This window comes from Terrapene carolina, unplaced genomic scaffold (assembly GCF_002925995.2).
Source record: "Terrapene carolina triunguis isolate 2854851 unplaced genomic scaffold, T_m_triunguis-2.0 Scaffold95, whole genome shotgun sequence".
NCBI lineage: Eukaryota > Metazoa > Chordata > Testudines > Emydidae > Terrapene > Terrapene triunguis.
Window position 1 is genome coordinate 35568515 of NW_020664446.1, and position 20634 is coordinate 35589148.

General features: G+C 38.6%; 1 protein-coding gene across 1 annotated transcript in view; it reads right to left on the reverse strand.

Moving 5' to 3' along the window:
• A1CF (APOBEC1 complementation factor) overlaps nucleotides 1-20634 on the reverse strand; it is a 44525-nt gene that overhangs the window by 22901 nt on the left and 990 nt on the right. Inside the window, exons 2-5 of the mRNA XM_029911379.1 lie at nucleotides 8630-8773; nucleotides 4923-5057; nucleotides 3151-3281; nucleotides 1277-1515 (exon numbers count right to left, since the gene is read on the reverse strand). Of these exons, the coding sequence (XP_029767239.1) occupies nucleotides 1277-1515; nucleotides 3151-3281; nucleotides 4923-5057; nucleotides 8630-8728 (604 nt within the window). The 5' untranslated portion in view covers nucleotides 8729-8773. The remainder of the gene's footprint in view (nucleotides 1-1276; nucleotides 1516-3150; nucleotides 3282-4922; nucleotides 5058-8629; nucleotides 8774-20634) is intronic.

Consider the following 20634-nt stretch of genomic DNA (forward strand, 5'->3'; position numbering starts at 1 on the left):
AAATGACCTACCAGGGCCAATTCCACTGAATTCCACTAAACAATCTGCTGTATAATGCAGGTTAATTTGGCCTGTGTTAACTGCAAAAGCATTGTCTTTTGCAGCGGATTTTGATGTATATAATAAAGTACATGCATGTGTATGTGTTGGGTGTCTTTGTATTATATAAAGGTAATTTCATAAAATTGATGCATCTGAAATTAGACAGGAATACAGGGTTAAATTCCTGGCTCAGTAAATAACTTATCTGGTCTTGGGCAAGTCACTTAATGCACAAATAAAAGGGACTATAATGGTGCAAAGTAGTAGTACTCAGCTGTAATAATCATTTACCGGGACAAATTCAGTCCAGGAGACTCTGCAAATGGAAGATGGCGTAGACACTGAGTTGGGGCCTTGGCAGTTGTAAGTCCAGCAGACACACCTTCCCTTCTTTCAGGAGGCCTGTAAGCTGCCAGCGCTGCCCCAAAAGAGGGTGGCAGTGGCTGGGGAAAGGTCAATCCCCATCAGTGGAACTCCTGAAGCGATAACTGCTATATAAGTGCTTGCTGTAATGATGATTGTTTATTATGGTAGTGCCTAGGGACCATCCAAGAATGTGGTCCCCTTGTGCTAGGCAATGTACAAAACACAGAGTAGTAGACAGTCCCTTTCGCTAAGAGCTTTCAATATAAATAGATAGGATATACGTAGGAAGGGGAAAAGGGTGTAACACACAAGCAGTGTTAACAATGTGATGGTGGCAAAGATCACATTATGCTTTCCATTACAGTAGAACTGGCTGGGAAATTTTTGTTGGAATGATTTTTCTGATTGAAAATGCCTTTCTCTCAAAATCAAAACTTTCCATGGGAAAATTTAAATTTTGCCCCAAAATCTCATGATCAAAATGATGGCTCCCTAGCCGCCCCCTTAGAAGGCTCTTTCCAATTGACAGAGCTTTCTGGGGGGCTACCAAGACTGAGCTCCCTGACTCTGCCTCCCAGTGTTCCCCCAAGTTCCGAGACTGGACAATCAGCTGGTGGGGAGACTCAACCCCTCCCTCCCACTCCAGGGCTGTAGAGGCTAAGTATCCCGTCTCTCTGCCGGGCTGGCCCTGGAGCTGGGGAGAAGTGAAGAAGCTCAGTGGTTAGGCTTTATGCCTCTCCAGCAGCTGGGCAGGCAGGCAATAGGAAAGCTGAAAAATGTCAGTGTTTGCTGTTGGTTTCTTTAATGCTAAATGACCTCGTGAAGCGCCATGGTGAAGGAAGCTGCATGACCAACACTGCAAACAAACCTGGTAGCAGTTTTCTTCTTGCCATTGCTGCTGCTCGATGACTTTCGTATTCCACAAAAGCAAAGCCACGGTTTTTTGCTTTGTCTGCTGCACTGGGATACACAATGACATCAATGACCCCGTCTGTGACTTTCCTCATCTCTGCTAAAATTTCTTCTCTCTTCTTGTTTTTTGGGATTCCTCCTACAAACAAACGGCAGTTGTCTACACTGGCACAAACCCCTAGGAGTCGTCCATTCCTGCATACAAACAACAGTTCCAGTTTGTAATGAATCAGGCTCAGTTCTTTGAGAAACCACAAGCCTCATCTTTCCAAAAAACACAGTTTAAAACATATCAAACCAATCCATTTGAGCAGTGTACTCCATCCAACACTCAGTCAGCAATTTTGCCAGACAAAAAGGAATATATTCAGAATTGATTTTGAATGTTCACACACAGCAAATTTGAAGGTGAAATTGGAGCTGCAGGCAGGTATCAGTGTTTTGAGAATATATTGCTTGGAAATAATTTGAGACTTTGGGAGAAATAAATTTTAATCTTTAACTTCCTAGGTGTTTATTTCCACAGCCAGCCATTGAGGGTTGTTTTTACCCCAGAACTGTACCATTGATGAGCACAACAGTGAAGAATTGTGTTTAGCTAATATGATGCTGACTGTGATTTACAGTCATTATAGACCAGGACAAATCATGTTCACCAATGTGTCAGCTAACTGGGAAATCATAGTCAGCCTGTGGGTCAGCACAACTGGGGGCCTGGGGAAACACCTCTCTCTACCTCTCACTGTTCTCCAGCCTGCATGATTCAGGCCATAGGGAGTGCTAATCCCTGTTCTCTCTGGGTGCTTCCTGCTTCTCTCTGTGCTCCATGCAGAGCCCCAGGGAATGAAGACTCCTTCATTCATTCCCATTTTACCTCCTCTTGTCCCCAGCCCCTCTGGAGGGCTTTTGGAGAGTTACAGCTTCCTTCCCCATAAGCCTTAAAAGGCTCTTCTTTTCCTAGACAGCCTCCAAATTCCATCCCCAGCCAGCCTTAAATAATACATCAGAAAGTCCAATCCCTCATGGGCGTTAGCATGATGCCCCACTCATACTCTGTGAATTTAAGAAGGCTCCCTGCTCAGTCCACAACTCCCCACAAAGCTCAGGATGGGCTAGTCAGCAGCTCCTCCTGCCTCCCCAGGAGCCAAAAGAGGGTTGTCAGTAAAGCTGATCCAGAATTTTTTGACAAAACACATTTTTGTTAGAAAATGCAGATTTATCAAAATGGAAACTTTGCAGGAGAGGGTTGGTTTGGACAGATTGTTTCAACTAAAAATGTTGAAAAAAGTTTTGAAATTCTTAAAACATTTCATTTTCACACTTTAGCAATGAAAAGTTTGATTTTTTTAGTTTGAAATGGCAGTTTTAAAATTTAAGCTAATTAGGGATAGCTCAGTGGTTTGCGCATTAGCCTGTTAAACCCAAGGTTGTGAGTTCAATTCTTGAAGGGGCCATTTAGGGATCTGCGGCTTGGTCCTGCTTTGAGCAGGGGGTTGGACTAGATGACCTCCTGAGGTTCCTTCTGACTATGATATCTATAATTTTTAAAAACAAAATAAAAAATGTTTTGGAATGATCTAAAGACATTTCTATAGGTCTGAACCATTTTTAAACACTTCAGCAGGAAATTTCCAACTAACTAATTATAAGTGTATTTTCATGAATGGGAAACTGACTGATTGTACAAGGGAACAATGGATGGTGTGATTTTAAGGTTTAGATAACTACATAATCCTTTTGCAAGTCTCAGGAAAAATACACAATGTATAATAAAACAGAGTAATGCATCATTTGATTTCAACTTTATATGAACATACCACTCATGCTTACCTAATTTCATAGTTATTAAGTTGCTTGATTGCATTCTTAGCCTCCTGTTTATTAGAGAATGTTACAAAGGCATATCCCCTATTGTTTCCATTGAAGTCCATCATCATTCTCATTTCATAGATTTTACCAATCTGTAAATGAAAAGAAAAATCAATAACCCATTCTGAAAGGAAACTTTCACCAACAGCACAGAAGCTATTTACACAAAGCTGATTATTTCCCTGACTGTGTCTTGTGTGCATATCACCTCAGAGTTGTTTGAACATCTCCATCAATGTGACCATCAGCCAGAACCTATTTTACTTGAGAACTGTTTTCTGACCCATGAATGAAGTCAGAATAAATAAAGGCAACATATGTTTAAGGGACAGTTAGGGCTGAGTTAGCACTTCAGCTCTCTTTAGCAAGGTAAATGACCTCTGTTCACACCATCTGATAACACAGTACCAGAGTTCCAATGTGTGCCTCAGGAACCTTACTGTGCAGTTGTCACTGTAATGATTTCTTGCACTGATTTGCTCTTTGTTTTTAAATATTTAATTTCAGTCTGTGCTATGAAAGAAAAGGACTGGAGGCTCCAAAGTCACACAGCATCAGCCTGTTCTCAAAGTCAATATATGCACCTCACTTGACCAAACTTTCTTCTGTGCCACCGTTGGTGGGATGTTTCTCTTTCCATATAGAATTAAGGATGGCAGTGAAGACAGCAGTGCTGCAGGAGGATGAGGACAAACTTTTGGGAGCTTCCATATTTGGGAATGTGATTACCATTAGTGATAGGGAGGGCACGGTATGCCCTGATATAACCATTACTATCAAGTACCTAAGGTGTGCTAAGCACTTTACAAAAAATAAGACATGGAGTGAAATCCTGACCCCACTGAAGTCAATGCAAGTTTTACCACTGACTTCACTGGAGCCAGGATGTCACCTATGTTGTCCCTGCTTCAGGGAGCATACATTCTAATTTTGGAACTCATGCAACAAAGAGTAGAGATAAAAAAAAATGGGGGGGGGGGAGCAGAAGTGTTACAATAATGTAATTATGTGGTGACTTAGGTTAATCAAATGATTGTGTGGCTGGTACTACTTTCATGCTTTTAAACTGCTCCCTTCTTGTGCGTGAAAAAAATATGTGAGTGACTATCACACATACAATTACAGTGGCTGCATGTAGATATCAGTGAAGGCTGGGTATAACCTGTAGTGTTTCATGGTCCAGTTGGGGTCGTTAGACAGGATGGGGCACATTAAGGGCCCTACACACCTGCTAGGATCTGGAAGGAGTCATTGAAGGAGCATGCTGCTCCTCCCAAAATCAGGTGGAAGGAATGCTATAGCACGCTTTCTCTGCCCAGTGCTCCCGGAGGCATTCTGCTTGTATCAGCCCTGTGCAGATAGCATGCGTCAGAGCACCTCTGCTCAGCGCTTCTGCTCTATACCCCCACATTTCCGTAGCTCCAGACAAGTATAAGCATACAGCTTAGCCCTGTAATAGAAAGTGAGACTCAGAACAGATGTAGGTAACAGGAGCAAACTATACAAGTAGCCTCACCAAACACAGAAGTACGATGGGTTATACACCTAGCAATGTACACACACACAATAATAGTTGCTAATGTTTGTGTATTAGAATTATATGCATTTCAATTTTCCATTTGTTATTTCATGTTCCAGGTCTTTGAAAATGCAGCCTTCTTTCTGAACACAGTTTTATCAGGAACATGTGTATGGTACAAGAGGAGGAAATTCTCTTCAATGTAAAACATTACTTTTTCACATAATGGGATAAGTTCATCTTCAAAAAGGTCTCGGGGTAATTTCCCAATGAAAATCTCACAGCCCCTCTCCGGTGGCGGGGCATCCCAGCCAGGCGGTGGACCTCCGTACTTTCTTTGTCCATTTTCCTACATCAAAGAAAGGAAACGTATTTTAAAATATATGGAATCAACAGAAATCTCTCAAAATTGCCTTATTTGTTTCTATAACTCTCCATGGACTTATCTGCATAACAGTGCCTTTCTTTCTATTCTCCCCCCCTCCCCACTTGGCCTCTCTGCTCATCTAACACTGGCATCCTATCTGTCCCTTCATAGAATCCTGATTCAATAACATCCTTCTTTTCAGCTCTTGCCATCTGAAACAATGTCTTTGTGCAAATGTCCCTCATTAAGACATGATCCAATGCCCAATGAAGTCACTCAATATTTGCTAAAATGTTACCTATCTTTGTTTACTTAAAGTTGAACTATGTGGATAGACCCTAGTCAAATACTACCTTTCTGATGCTGTAGTGTTTAATATAACATGATGTTTTGTACAAGGATGCCAGCCTGCCATAGGCTAAAACATTGCCTGCCTAGCATCAATCTCCCTTTACAGAGTCAAAGTTTATAATTTACTAGTGTTTTATGCGCTTCAGAAAGCAACCAGGTGTCATAATCCAGCTCCAGTAAAGTTAATAAAAAAATCTCCCATCAACTTCAATAAGAACAAGATCAGCTCCTGTGTGCCTTCTACAGTGGCTAATGGCAGTTTCCTGATGTATTTGAGAGATGACCAGTTTGTAGAGAGTTTCTCTGAGGGTCACAAACAACATACGTTAGAGTACCGGAGAGATGAGTGTTTTGACTTCAGTTATTTGGAGCAACATTTTTTCAAATGTTTGAGTTGGCTTAAAAAGTCAATGTCCAACAGCTTTTCTAAATCTGATATGACAGGTGCACCCAGCAGATCATATGTTAGTTTTGGTTCTAACCTAGTAACACATTCAACAAAAGTACATGTTTTCAACAATCTGCCTACTGCTCAGAAACATTTATTAATTATTACATTTATACTGGATTTTGGTAGTTGGTGAGCTTCTTACGGTACAGAACAAAGAAGCAAGCTTACATATCTGCTCTTGGAAGAATTATGTTTCTAGGAGGTATTTGGAAGAAGAGAGGGTGGGACTTTTACTAAGCTACAGCAGTGTCCACACAATGAGTTACTGCATGACAAGCTGGTGCACAGTAGATTCACACCCTGGCTTGCTGTGTAGACAGCACTAATTCTCTAGTCATTTGCCCTCTGAAGTCATTCTAAGCCTAAACTATTTAATAAAGACAGAAACTGTTTCAAGCTCCTTACATAGTGAGAGAGCACAGCAAAGTGAAACTGATTAGGATCGTGAAGGGAAACTAATTAGGAATATAAGTGACAAGGGACCAAGAAGTCTCTTCCAGCCTATTGTCTATGGATTATCACTTGGACAGATGTAGTAGTAAATTATCCATTATCATTCTTACTGTAAACATTTTCAGCATAATGGGAGAGTCATAACAGTACTTTCATTCAGGAGTGAATTCCTGCAGTATCAAATTTTAAAACATTGAAGCTGGCAACGTTAAACACCATTTCCTGTCCCTGAAGATGTAATTCTGCTGAGTGATATATGAACTTCTATTGATTCATTTTGTATAGCCAAGGTGAGATAAATCTGTTCAGTTTTGTCACATTCTTAATTGTGATTATTATGTAGTGCATGCCTATGGATCCTGCAGGATCTATTCAAGAGAGGCTAAGTAAAAGGAATTTGAAAAAAACCCTGACCCAAAGTAGATTCAGATGAGAAAGGCTTGAGAAGATTTACCATGCCACTGCAAAACGAAGTACTGGAAAAACAAAACCTTTTCTTTTAATTAGGTCATTGTGTTAATGTATTTGTAAGTCAATGGGATGACTCAGCAGAGGGGAAAAAACCTATTTCAGTCAGCAAGGTCTTCACCTCATGGGTTGAAAGAAGGAAAAAGTACTCCGACCCAATTCTCAGCTCTCCACAGAGTAGGTGGAAGGAGGAAGAACTGTTTTCCTAAGTCCCCTTCCCTTTTTGCAGTTGAGTGAGTGAGCAGTGGGGAGAGTGAGGGTGGGATAAGAGGCAAGCTAAGAGAGCAGCTACGTGGATACTGTGGTGATGAGTTTAATATAAAACCCCAGAGAATGTGAGGAAAGGAACAGGTGAAAGGAGAAATAGGATAAACTCTGAAAATGGCAGGGTGGGACAAAGGGACAAAGAACCTGGGAAGCAAAGAGAAAAGTGTCAGAGGAAGAAGAGAAGAAGTAACTGAAAATGGAGGTAAATCAAATATTGAAAAATACAGATGAAGGTAAGAAAGAGAAAAGAAGACTGGGATAAAGAAACTAATGCAGAATATAAATACAGCAGATGTATTTATTTTTATCTCACTCTGTGTAAAGTATAGTAGATAACAATGTTAAAATGCAGCAAACCCAAATGCTTGCTTATCTATAGTGTGTGAACACAGCTTTATATGCTACGTAAACACACTGTATTTTTGTTATTTTAATTGTCTGCCCTGTAGTTTTGGTAGCTCCAGGTTCCTTTTAGACCAAAACTGCCTCTTTGGGCTGCTGTGCTGCCTACCATACTTCTGGCCCTAACAACTGAGGGACTAAGGATCTGAGCCTTAGTAAACTCCATAAAATTCACTCTCATTACCATTTGCAATTATATTCCCTTAGAATTTACCAGATTATTTCATAGTATTGCTAATTTTCTATTGCATTTAAAAATGAAATATGTTGAGGTCACATTTGTTTTGAGGAAGAGTCCAAAATTCAGTATACAGATGGATAATTTGCCTTTTGAAGGGCTCCCCTGCCTGCTATAAATTTTGTAAAAATAAACAAAGATGTCTCCAATTTTGAGACCTTCTCAAACAGACTTTAAACAAACATCTGATTATTAAGGCTGATAAATAATCTCTCTCCTATGTCAGAGAAATGAAATACTTAATATTTAGAGACTAAAAATGGTCCCAGGATGTCAAATTCAGACCTGGATCTAAACACTTTTAAAGTACAAAGGGTTTCTGAGTCAGGTGGACATAGCTACAGGGCTCTTGGTTGTGAAAAAGCTACACTTCCGAGTGCTGTAGCTAACCCCTGGTATAAATGCAACTAGACTGATGGAAGTCTGCTTCTGTTGACCTCACTATCATTGCTTCGGAAAGGGTGTTCCTATGATGATGGAAAAACCTCTTCAATTGCTGTGGGCTACAGGGTTAAGCCAGTATAGCTACAACACCTTGGCTATGCCACTATAGTCCCCACAGCGCGGACATTGCGATAGTGGATTTGCTTTGGTATCTTATAAAGATAAAGTGCAGCTGTGAAGTTCAGATTGCAATCCAAAACTTCCCTGAGATTCAGAGACATTCAGCTCTAGGTTTTTGGTTGGCTTATCATGACTGGCTACAGTGTAACAAAAAAATCAATGGAAGAATTCAGTCTTACTTATTAAAATAAAGCATCTTTCAGACATACACAACTGAGAGAAGGGAAGAGAACCAACAAAGAAGGAAAGTTTCCTTGTTAAATATTTACCACTCAAGCCCTTGACACAACTACTTAATTAAAGCTAAAATTAGATACTATGCAAAAAATAGCACTCAAGCACGTGATCACACATTCTTACCTGTATCAAACTATATCCTGTGCGCTGAATTAATGCACGGAGAGCAGCTTCTTTCTGTGTGCCGGTCAATCCATCCCCCGATTTTTGATTTGATTCCATTGTGAGTGATTATCAGCAAAAAATCAGGTTAATTAGGGGTGCTCGCTGCAATCAAATTTAAGATAAATTAAGTGAATTAATTTTTCTAGGAGGAGAAAGTCCATTTTACTGAGGATATTTACATGACTCATTCTCCCTAAATAAGTAAGTTGAGATAACTTTGTCAGAAAAACAACAGGACAAAAAGGAAAGTGACCTCCCCCTTTACATTTATGCAGAGAAGGGACAAGACTTTAGATCCAGCTCTAGCTTTTGAACAACCCATCACTGAGGCCTGGTCTACACTACGGGATTAATTCGGATTTAGCAGCGTTAATTCGAATTAACCCTTCACCCGTCCACACAACAGAGCCATTTAGTTCGAATTAAAGGGCGCTTTAAATCGATTTCTGTACTCCACCTCGACGAGCGGAGTAGCGCCAAAATCGATTTTGTTAATTCGAATTAGGGTTAGTGTGGCCGCACACCACCGAATTAATGTCATTAAAATAAATGGGGTAGTGTGGCCGCACACCACCGAATTAATGTAGTTAAAAACCGAATTAATGTGCTTAGTGTGGCCGCGCACAATCGAATTTATACAACCTGTTTCCCAAATTCGAATTATCTAAATTCGGATTAATCCCGTAGTGTAGACATACCCTGAGAGGTGTAAACATAGCATTTTGGGCCCCAACACGCTAAGTTGCTTTTGGTCGGTGGACCGTCACATCAACATTAAGCCCTATCAAAGCCAATGAGCCTCTGCACAGAGCTCATGCAGAGCAGTTTATGGGATCTGGACCATCTGACTTCAGATCTGTACCCCAGTTAAGATTTTGAACAAGCTTAGAGTGCAGGGATGTTTGGGTTCAGCATTTTAGCTCTGGGCCATCTCAAATTTTAAGAACAATTTTACAATTTAGCAAGGGTTATTTTGGCTGAAATATCTGTAAAGCTTAGTTTTTAACCACTTTGAATTGGGTCACATACTGGTAAAGGGCCAACTTTTAAAAGTGGCTTCACTGACCTATAAATTTGTGCATCCCAAATTTCAGGTAACAATTCCAGGCTGAACAATTTTTAATGACAAAGCTTAAATGTGCCCAAAAGTTTGGATTTGTATATATTGATAGTATTTGAACATGCAAAGAGGGTCTGGAAATGCTGAGTGTTAGGAATTGCAAAAATGTAGTTGTCCAATACTGAATAGTGCCGGGCCCAAAACTATTGTGTGCCATTGTGCATTCTGACAAACGTAGGTGTTGATCCTGCAATCACTTAGATTTATGTATGTGAATAATCCCATTCAACTAAATGACACTAAATCACATATTTAAAGTTGAGCATTTGTTGACATGTTTGTAGGATCAGGGTCCTTGTGACAGCTTTGGAAAACAAAGTATCTAAGTACATATATGCAGAACCAAAGTCCAAAAAGACAACTAAACAGGATTGTTTAGTGCAAAGCTAATACAGCACATGGAGTGTAAAACATCCCAACCCTGCACACTTAAAATAATTTCCAGTATTACTTTCAATCTATCAGATAAACACTAAAATGTCTCACAGTAGCTACCTTTTGTATAGCACTTCATCTGTTTACTCCTTAATATTTTTTAAGGCAGGGCTGAAATCATTGCTTTAACCCCACTTTTCAGGAAAGCAAGGGGTAGGGTGAATAAATGACAAATTTTAGTCTTAAAAAAACTGTGTATGGTATTTTGGGGGCCACATTGCTCTAACCCTTGCTCTTTCTTAGAAGTCCCGTATTCCGCTGCAAGTTGCTGCTGTCATCAATGTAACGTATAATAGAAACACCAGAAAGAGCAGCAGAGACCAACCAACCTGCTGCTGCTTTAAAGTGAGTAAATTTGTCTGATAGGAAGCACCAAAATGAGTGAAACTGGGTAACCTGTTTAAGTGTGTTAGAATGAGAAATTGGGGCACCTGTGAGAGTGACTGAGTGCAGTGACTACATCTGAGTGGCCATGTGAGCGATGAGCATAGGGGGTAGGGAGGGACAGAATGAAAGAATATGGAGGAAGGGAATGAAAAGGAGAAATCAGGCTGGGGAAAGACAGGCATTAAAAAGGGAGAAGAAAAGAATATTGCCTGCAATAGAAAGAAGGAAGAAAACAAAAAGCAAGAACCACCTTGTAAATTAATTTTAATTAAGAATATGTAATCTCAAAACATTGTCAAAGGCACAGTTGTATGAAAGCTACAAATATGCCATTTTTGGAGTGCCCCATAAAATTCTACTGTACTTCTCCTCAGCACACCAGAACTGTTTGTGTATGAAGCATTTTATTACACACGTCTTATGCACCAAACTAGCCCAGAGGGAGTGGGGTAGAGAAAAAGGAGGGCTTTTTGTAGGGCTAAAAACAAATAACCCAGAAGAAATTGTGCTATATACATAAAAATAAACCTTTATCCATTAATTTTCTCTCTAAGGCCAAAGTTATTTGATTTGCACTTGCTATAGTGTGTATTGTTTTGGGGTTCATTGAGAAAGACCACATTTTTGAACTAGGAAGTGGCTAGCATGCTGCTAGGCCACTTGCTGATGACTGGGACTAAAGCAGACCTCAGAGAGAGCAGCAGGGGAGAATTAAAAATTCAGTAATGTTGGACTGAATTAGTGCCTTGGTGCTTTGCCATTGCAGTTGTCCCAGTCACTGTGCAGTGGCATGTGTTCTCTCTAGTTTGTTACTCTAATAATACGAGCCTTACGTGTCACACTTTACAGTGAAGGACTATGAAGTATTGTATTTCTTCTAAGCTAGTTCTCAATTTTTTTTAAAGGCACTTGAGATGTGAATGGTTATAGTTGACATCTCTTCCTTGAGCTGCTGCTTGATAAATATCTGTACTTGGACACAACCTGCTATCTAAGGGTCCCACCATTACAGAATAAGAGCCTGGAGATGCAAAGACAAGTGAATGTGCTTGATCTGAAATCAAGGGGATATCTCTTAGTGCATTAAGTCAAATGCATGCATGTGACCTTGCATACTAATTTGGGCCTCAATCCTGTAACTCGACCTTTGCTAGGGTGTGTCCTTCAGTGAGAACTTAATGTCATGCAAAATGTCGTCACTATAGCTACAGATATGTGTATATAGCTATTTGACTAAAAGCAATCTTTTTTTATTCCAAAAGTGGCATTTCTCTTCACTCACTCTTTAGTTTGACCATTTTGTATTTATAATTTCTGCTCTCCCTTTTTCCTGCCATGTTGAGTTGATCTGTAAAGATTTTAGAGGGTGGGCTTTAATTATAATGTGTTTAAAATTGCACTTGTGATTTAAAGTGGAACCAGTGATACGTACCTCAGAACATTGTTACATTAATGAGCTGTGTTCAGTTTTACTTAACTCTCTAACTGTGAAGCTAAAGGAAATTACATAATGTACAGAAGACTGTATCACTCTGAGTTGTCTCTTAAGTTTAGTGGCCAAATTGTGCTATCAAATGCATGCGAAACATTCCTATTGGAGTAATTGAATGAAAGGCAGATTTTCGCCTGGAGGATTTTTGAGTAGAAATTGGGTCACATAATTGTACTGAACTGAGGTCTAAAGAACTCATGATCAGTTTTTTTATGTGTTCATTGTATAAGTAAATGGACTCCTCTTCTTTAAGGTGTTGATAAAAAGCATAAAAACTACCTGGCTCTAAAATCTTCACTGACATTCAGTACAGTTAGTTTTGTTTTCAGATCTTATTGTTTTGTAGCTCTTGGTCTGTTGTTAGATTTATTTACAGTTTTCATTATCTACCATAAAACTTAATGATGATAGTCCCTGTAATGCTGTACACTTGAACTATTTATCACATAGGGTTGGGCCACTTGGGATATCTATTCTGTTTCCCTGCATTTTTGTCTTTCATTCCTTGTAATGTCTTAATTACCACTAATGTGCACTGTGTGGGTGATGGACTAGACAATATAATAGGTCTTTTCCACCTCTAATTACAGAGAGAATGTCTTCTTTTAAATCAACTAAAGCCTAATTATTGCTTGTTTTATAGGCACATATTATTGTTACAGAAGCTGGTATATATTTATTGCTTTGATTTTTTAAAAATAGTTATCTGAATTGCAATTAACTTGCTATGAAATATTTTTGTGAAAACTACAAGGAAATGTGTAATATATTTCAAAGCTGAGGCCCAAAGGCTACTCATTAGTTGCCAATATGACCCATGCATGACCTGACTTCACAACTTTGTTATACTGCTTTAAGCCCTGATCCTGTTTCTACTGAAGTCAATGGCAAAACCCTCTTAGAACGCATCAGAAATGTTACTTCTATGGACATCTCCATAACAGATATGAAATATAATTTGTAATGCAAGAAGTCCAGCTTTCAAAGTCTCTTTAAATTCCTGTCCTTACTTACCAATATGTGGGTCAGACCTGTAACAAGAATAGAAGTTTTTTGATTTATAAAGTTGAAAAGGAGAAATAAATGAGACGCGCTGATGATTTTATTCTAAAAATGAAGAACCTAATTTTTGTGTGTAATATTCTCTAGCTTCAAAAGTCAACAGCTAATCAATGACCACTTAAAGGAATACAATTAAAAAAAAAAAGATACTGCTCTTGAGTACTCCTGGCACTTCTTGTGGTTTTACTATTGCATTTTCTTTTCACAAGGCAACAAGTGGTATTGTTAGAAAACACCCACACACCTATGGGCTGCTAAAGGCTTCATCTTCTGAAACTCTGAGGACCCTCAACTCCTGTTGAAAATATGCACCACCTTACGGGACTGGGATATCCTATATATATTGTGTACATTGAAAGTTATTGTATAGTTGCTAACTGTTCAGGGAAATAGTAAAACTTATCTAGGCATTGCCGTAACAATCTCTGGCCCACCTCCTACCCAAGTGAGGGATCTTCCCATAACCACATTTCAGGTGCGGTTTGGCGATGGGAATCATAACTCCCTTTTTCTCTCAACCAGATCTTAAACTCTTAATCACTTCTGATAAGCTTTGTCTGACTTCCGCTCCTGTCTGAGGTGCCTCATAAGTGACTGGTTTCAACTTCGTCTGGGTTGATTTCCATTATGGTAAATAAGCAGATTTTACTAGCATAGCACAGAAAACAAAGCTGCAAAACAAAATCTAATGTTAGCTAAAAGACTTTAAGTCAGATTCCACTAGCTAGCGACAATGTTTGATTTTCAAAGTATGAAAAATGTACCTGAGCCCTAGTCATGCCTGACATCAGATGGCCTTGCATCAACCACTGGTCAGAAGTTATGCCCAGGTTCCAGGCTACCCAAATAATTTCTCAAAGACAATGCAGGCTAGGGAAATAGTACTCACATCACAGTTCTTGCCCAGTCCAACCAAGCTAATTTTGATCTTGCTGGTGCTCATACACAACTAATTGAGCCATCAAATCATGGATTTCTATGATACAGTTGCCATAACAGCTAATGTCCCGCTCAAGATCTGGAGGCAAGTACCATTAGATAACACTTAGTCCTGCCATGAGTGCAGGGGACTGGACTAGATGACCTCTCAAGGTCCCTTATAGTTCTATGATTCTATGATTAGTATAACAGCGATGCCCTACACCCAAATTTTTCATTAAGGAATATATAAAAACTGAAGAGGAACAGAGATGAAACCAAATGGTCCAAGAAGAATTCCACAGTGGAAGACTATGGGGTATGACCAAAATCAGTTGAGCAATATTCCCGTCCATACCCAGCTGTGATCACAGAGCAAAACCCCTTTAGCAGTAATATCAAATGTTATTCAGACACCTCCCTGTATCAGGCCTCTACTGTCCACTGCGGTAAATAGCTCTGTATTTTTGCCCTAAACGATTGTGAAGTTTATCATATAAATCAAGTGCTATCTAATGAAGGATTTTTTTTTAATTTGTGTAGGGCAATCAGCAAGTGGCAAAAAGGTTATATAATGGATTCTTTCCTACCCTCACTCCCTGCTGACAGGATAAAGGATATGGCTAGGGATTTCTTATGCCCAGCTGATTCCAATCTGACATTGGTCCTTTTGAGACCATTAGCAAGCAGCCAGTGTAACGTATGCCAGGGAACTGACATGGAATGTAGCAGAATGAATATTAGGGACAACGAAGGCTACCATGGTGCACAAACTGCACTGTGTACTCCTCTGCTATGGCTGAGTCATATTTTTTATGATGTGTATCATAGACTACATTAGGAAATATATTTATCTAGATGTAAAGATCACAGGTCAAACCCCACTTGCCTTACTTGTATTGGTAGGCCTACTGGAATCTGTGAGTGAGGCAAGCTGAATTGTTGCATTCTAATGAGTCACTTGCACAAGTGTGTTTCCATAGCAGCTGAATTTTTCAGGTTGTTACTTTAGTGCTGTCTCTGTCCTCTGCAGTGACCTAGATAGAGAACTACTGTAACAGCCTTTTTTTCAGTTAATGTGGTATGAAGTAGCCCCAGCTCCTGATCTGTACATTTCCGAAATCCCATGTAGGTTCCCATGAATGAATTCACATTTGCCCACTTGAATGCTGTACAGGTCTGTATTAGCCTTCTGCTCAGGCATGAATTCAATAATACATTGAATCCAAGTATCCAGAATGCTATAAGTACTTTACTGTATGAACTCTCTTCACCATTTTCTCATAACTGCAAAATGTTTTCAGGAAAGAGCTACGAGAATGATTTGAGGTCTGGAAAATTTGTCTTACAGTAAAGGACTTAAGAAATTCTCTCTATTTGGCTTTTCAAAGAAAGAATGAAGAGATGATGTCTTCGTGGTCTAGATGCACCAATATGAGGAGATTTCTGACAGTAGAGCACTCTTTTAGGTAGCAAAGGCATAACAGGATCTAGTGTCTGGAAGGTGAAAATATGTCTAGCCTTAATTTAAGGTGTTAAATTTTTAACACTGAGGGCAATTAACCATTGGAACAACTTACCAAGGGATACAGTTGATTATTCATCACTTGAAGTCTTTAAATCAAGATTAGATGTGATGTGTACAAAAATGTGCTATCGCTCAAGCACAAAATATGGCAGAAATTTCTGGGTGAAATTCTTTGGGCTGTGTTAGAAAGGAGGTCCGAGTAATCATCATAATAATCCCTTAAAATGTACAGCGCTATGCAATTCTCACTTTTGTTTAACCATTTATTAGTATCTGATAAACATGCTTTCCTTCTTTGCACTCTGCTAAATATTCTACAAGTTACTATATTTATTGTTGTAAGACATGATACATGTGACATGATCAGTTTTCAAAACTTCCAGGAATCTCTCAGCTGGAAGTAGCTTGTTTATTACCTATAAAAGATGATACATTTTTCATGACATTTGCTTCTTGGTTGTGATCTTTTGTGCTGTACTCTGAGAACATTAATTTATACCTTATCAATTTAAAAATTATATTTACAATTAAAATTGTAAATTAACTGATCTCAAAGATACCCAGTACTGAAATTTACTATTTCTCCTAAGGTAGCAGAAGCAAACCAGCTTGTGTTGTAACTTGCTTTTTGGTGACTATAGCAGCTGAAAGTAAATGATTTACTAAAGTCCAGTCATTTCAGCCTCTCTTTGGAAACATTTGTCTGGTGGGAAGACTTTACTCTGACTGTATATTATCTGGTAAAAAAATGCACATAGTATGGATTTATGATTGTTTGGTATTGTCACACTCCTTTAGAGATTACTGTGTGTTTTGGTAACTTATGCAATGTAAGGGCATTATGCTGACAGTCTGCACAGCAGTGAATTTCAGACTGTTCTTTAATGTAATGGATATGTATTTATACTGATCTGATATGTTGAAGACTACTGTAGAATTTATAATAGGTATATACTGTAACATATAACCACCATCCAAAACACTCAATCCTGCTTCAGATTTGAGAGGTATGTACAATGCTGGCAGCAGCTTTTGCACTGTGCTATACTAGCAAAAAATAAATGGCTTTCATTATATGTGAAATCACGATTACCCTTATTTTTATTGATTTTATTTTTTTAAATCCTTGGATTGGATCAATTTGTTTAGACCACAGTATGTCAGTAGCTGTTCATGAACTCCAGTGAAAAACCTACTTTCAGCAAGCTGTTCGAACTAACAGATGAGATACTTTCAGGATAACACAAGGTATTAATCACTGTGGAATCTGGTGTTGACTATTTTTAATTGATTTTCTAAAGGAGCCTGTGAGGAAATCCTTGCCTATCAAGTTCCAAAAACATTTCCTAAAATTCTTTCTGAGGGGTAAGCAGAAATTATGATCTCTGAACTTAATACACAACATAACATTTTCACCGACTGCTATAAAAATCCTTCAAAATGGATGTCAAACAAAATAGGAAGTAGGTACCTCTGAGTTATGCAATTGCCCTCTTAAACTCTGATTGTTCTAAAGACTTGGTTTGTTGCTGCTGTTAAGATTTAAAAAAAAATAGTGTCTTTCAATAGGTAGAAACTATCCGTGCCATATACCGATAGTGGATTAACTTTTAACCAATTAAATTCACACATAATTTTTTGAAAATTGATTTGTAATTCAGTTTTGTAATCTACCAGAAAACATTACTTGACTGCTGAACGAAGGGTTAAAAATTCAGAAAGTAGAAGGGACTAAGAAGAGCAGCAGATGGTCAATTCCTCTTATAGCTTTTTCACCTTTGAAGTTACTGGTTCAAAGCCCTGTCAGGCCAGTAGTAACAAGTTCTTTAGCATCTGAAGATTGTTTTATGACTTAGTCTACATGAAATCTGGGCCCTTTCACAATTATTACAATTACTTAGAAGGAAATGGAGGGGAGGAGGAAAGGGAAACTTTTTGGCATGGCTGGACCAGATTTTCATTTGTGATATCTTCATGGATGCTTCTGTTTTTGGTAGACTAATACCAGCTTTTGAACAGTAAAAAGATCATAGGAGTCCAATCATACACCAGGGTGGGAGTATTCATCCTAGGACTGCCAATTTTGGTTGGACATATTCCTTGAGGTTTCATCACATGATATAATAATTAACTACAGATTAATCTTTTATTCCTGGAGCCTGCGGGACAATCCTGGAGGGTTGGCAACCCTAATTTGTCCCTTCCAACCTCTATTCTGCTTTGTGCTTCGACAAGCTGCCATGTGAGGGACGAATCATCCTCCCCTAAACCTTGCTCTAGCTCTTGCTGTTTCATGTATATTGGGGACATCTTCCAACCCAGAACTCCCATGACTCCCACAAAATGCATTTATAAATTAAATAAAAACATGTTCCCACAAGCAGTTGGACCTACAATGACCCAGGATTAATATCTGATGCTACAACAGTGTAATATTACCATATTCTACACTACTAGGAATACAGCCTTACCACTGTAGCCTGCGCTGGCCTACTCTTACTGAGTATACCTTGGGTAACATGACAGCATCAAGGAGAATTGCTGCCACAGAAGTTGAGGGGATAATTATTACTTTCCCTCTTGTTTCTTGCTGAAGCCAATAATCAGTTAAGAAATGGACATTGCAACAGGGGAAAACCAATTTCAGTACTCATCATTAAAAAGCTGTTAATGACTGCAATTAAATCAATGCGTATGTTTATAAATACATCTTAATGAACAGTGATCACTCAAGTAGTTAAGTTAAATTTGTGACATCACACTGTTGAAAATATATTTCCTAGTTATCACTGACTCAGAACCAGGAATACTGGATTGATTCCACCCTCTACACCCATTTGGCAAGTGCTCTAATATTTTTTCTTTTCTAAATGATTTTCTTTCACCTTACTATGTTAAAATACTTTGAAAAGAAAATGTAAATATAGGCATAATAAATCCCCAAAATAAGAAAAATCCAAGTTTATTGTAGTACTATTTTGTTTATGTCATTTTACTCTAGTCGTCTATAGTATCTGTGTACAAACTATGAATCTTTCATCTACTATGTTTTCCTGAGGCGATAAGCATTCAGGGAACACTTGCTCCTTGAGTATAATTTTTTGAGTGGTGATGGTTTGGGGAAGCTCTGCTGAACATTGTGCTTCATTTTAAAGGAGGAAATAGGTGTGGTAATATAAAATATTAGAGCTATTTTTCAGATTAAGTGTGACAATGAGGTTCTGATCACTCATGGTCTTCAGAGGTATCTTCTTGTTAGACTGGGATTGTTAAACCCCAAATTCCAATGTGAATAGTTGTGTTCTGCCTACTGAAATCCCCTTGCAACTTCAAATGGTTCAGTACTCTAGACTTCATTTCCTAAAACGGTGTGTAGCTCTTTTTGTGTTTTTAGAAATAAGTGCAGTTTGGTAGGTGAAGTGATGAGTCTTGAGAGTGAGAAAGGCAGAGTTTGTAAAGTACTTTGTGAGCTTTCAGGATGAAAGGCACTATATAAATGTTGCTATTTCAAAAATCAAATTATATTGAGCCAAGTCCTGAGAGGAGCTGAACATATGCAAGTCAGTGGGAGTAGCTGTTGCAGTGGCAGAACCAACAGAGGGGCAAAGGGGATGGTCTCCCTTCCCGCACCCCGAGCCCTTTAGGTGTATGCATGGTACTTTTTCAAACACATTTTTCAATTATTCAGCCTATCTCCTCCCCTCCCCCAACTCCTCTTAGTTACAAAACCTGGCTCCACTACTGTGCAACTGCTCAGCATCAATCAATTAGTTTGTCATGTGACTGTTCTCTGTGGCACTGAACAGGGAGAAAGGATAAATTCACAATATTGAATGTGCTTTGGATAGAGAAGTTCTCAATGCCCAAATTATGTACTTATGACACTTCAATATGCACTGTACAAAGATCAGTCTACCACAAAGCAGCTGATACCTTGAAATAATTTCTTACTCAGATGGAAATTTCCATTTCCAATATACTACTCTTTGCATTCAGGTTTTGAATGTTAGCAATGCTCTTTAGAGAAACCTAGTTACTGTTTCCATGAATAAGATAACAAAATGGTGTTTATCCTGTGTAGATCAATATAGTGTCTTGTTTGAACATATTGAGTCATTCAAAGACACATCTAATGAAGGCCATTTTGCTGTCATACTCACAGCACTACCACTGCTTGTGAAGAATAGCATTCTTTGAAAACAGCTACTGAATTCACTAACTAAGAATGCATATTTACTTGAGAAACCATTCAGTTCATAACCGGAATTTTAAGGATACCTTTCACCCCCTTTTAAGGCCTCAGCTATGATTCTTCATTAACAAATTATTCTTTCTTAAACTATTTTTTTCCAATTAATCCAGAGAGCAGAAATGTTTCGTTTTCCCCCAGGCTCTGTGATATCTGTCCTGAAAACACTTAGGGTTCTAAGCACTTTGGTTGGTTGTGTTTGCAGAATTGGGTCTTGTATTAGCAGTACAACCACAAAGCTTAATTCTGACACTCTTACATATAGTATCTATCTTCACATGGTCATAATGAAAATGATTATTACTCAGTGTCAATAGAGGTAGTAAAATGGGGAGAGAGCTAAACTACATTTAGGCTATTCAAAAAAGCCACAAATGTGGTGGGTAGTGATTACAGTCCACAGGTTCTTTACAAGATGAATATTAATATAAACTAAAAGCTTGTGCACATTCTATTTACATATCTTATTTACTCTTGAAAAATAACTTATGCATATAGTTTAAAAAGATCTTAGACCACATAATTAAATATTTGTTCATTACCAATTGTTTGGGGCTTTTGAACATGACAGAAACAATCAACACAACGCTATTACAGAAAACCATAAACATGCCAAAAAACTCCTTCTAAAGGTAAAGTTTGTTACTGAATCTACTCCCCTTTTTATTTTAAACATCAAAAAAAATCTAAGACTTTTGATTCATTTAATAAAGAAGTCAACCTCACACCCACATGTGTGATCTTTGAAGCCTTGTATATATCTTGGGGGAGG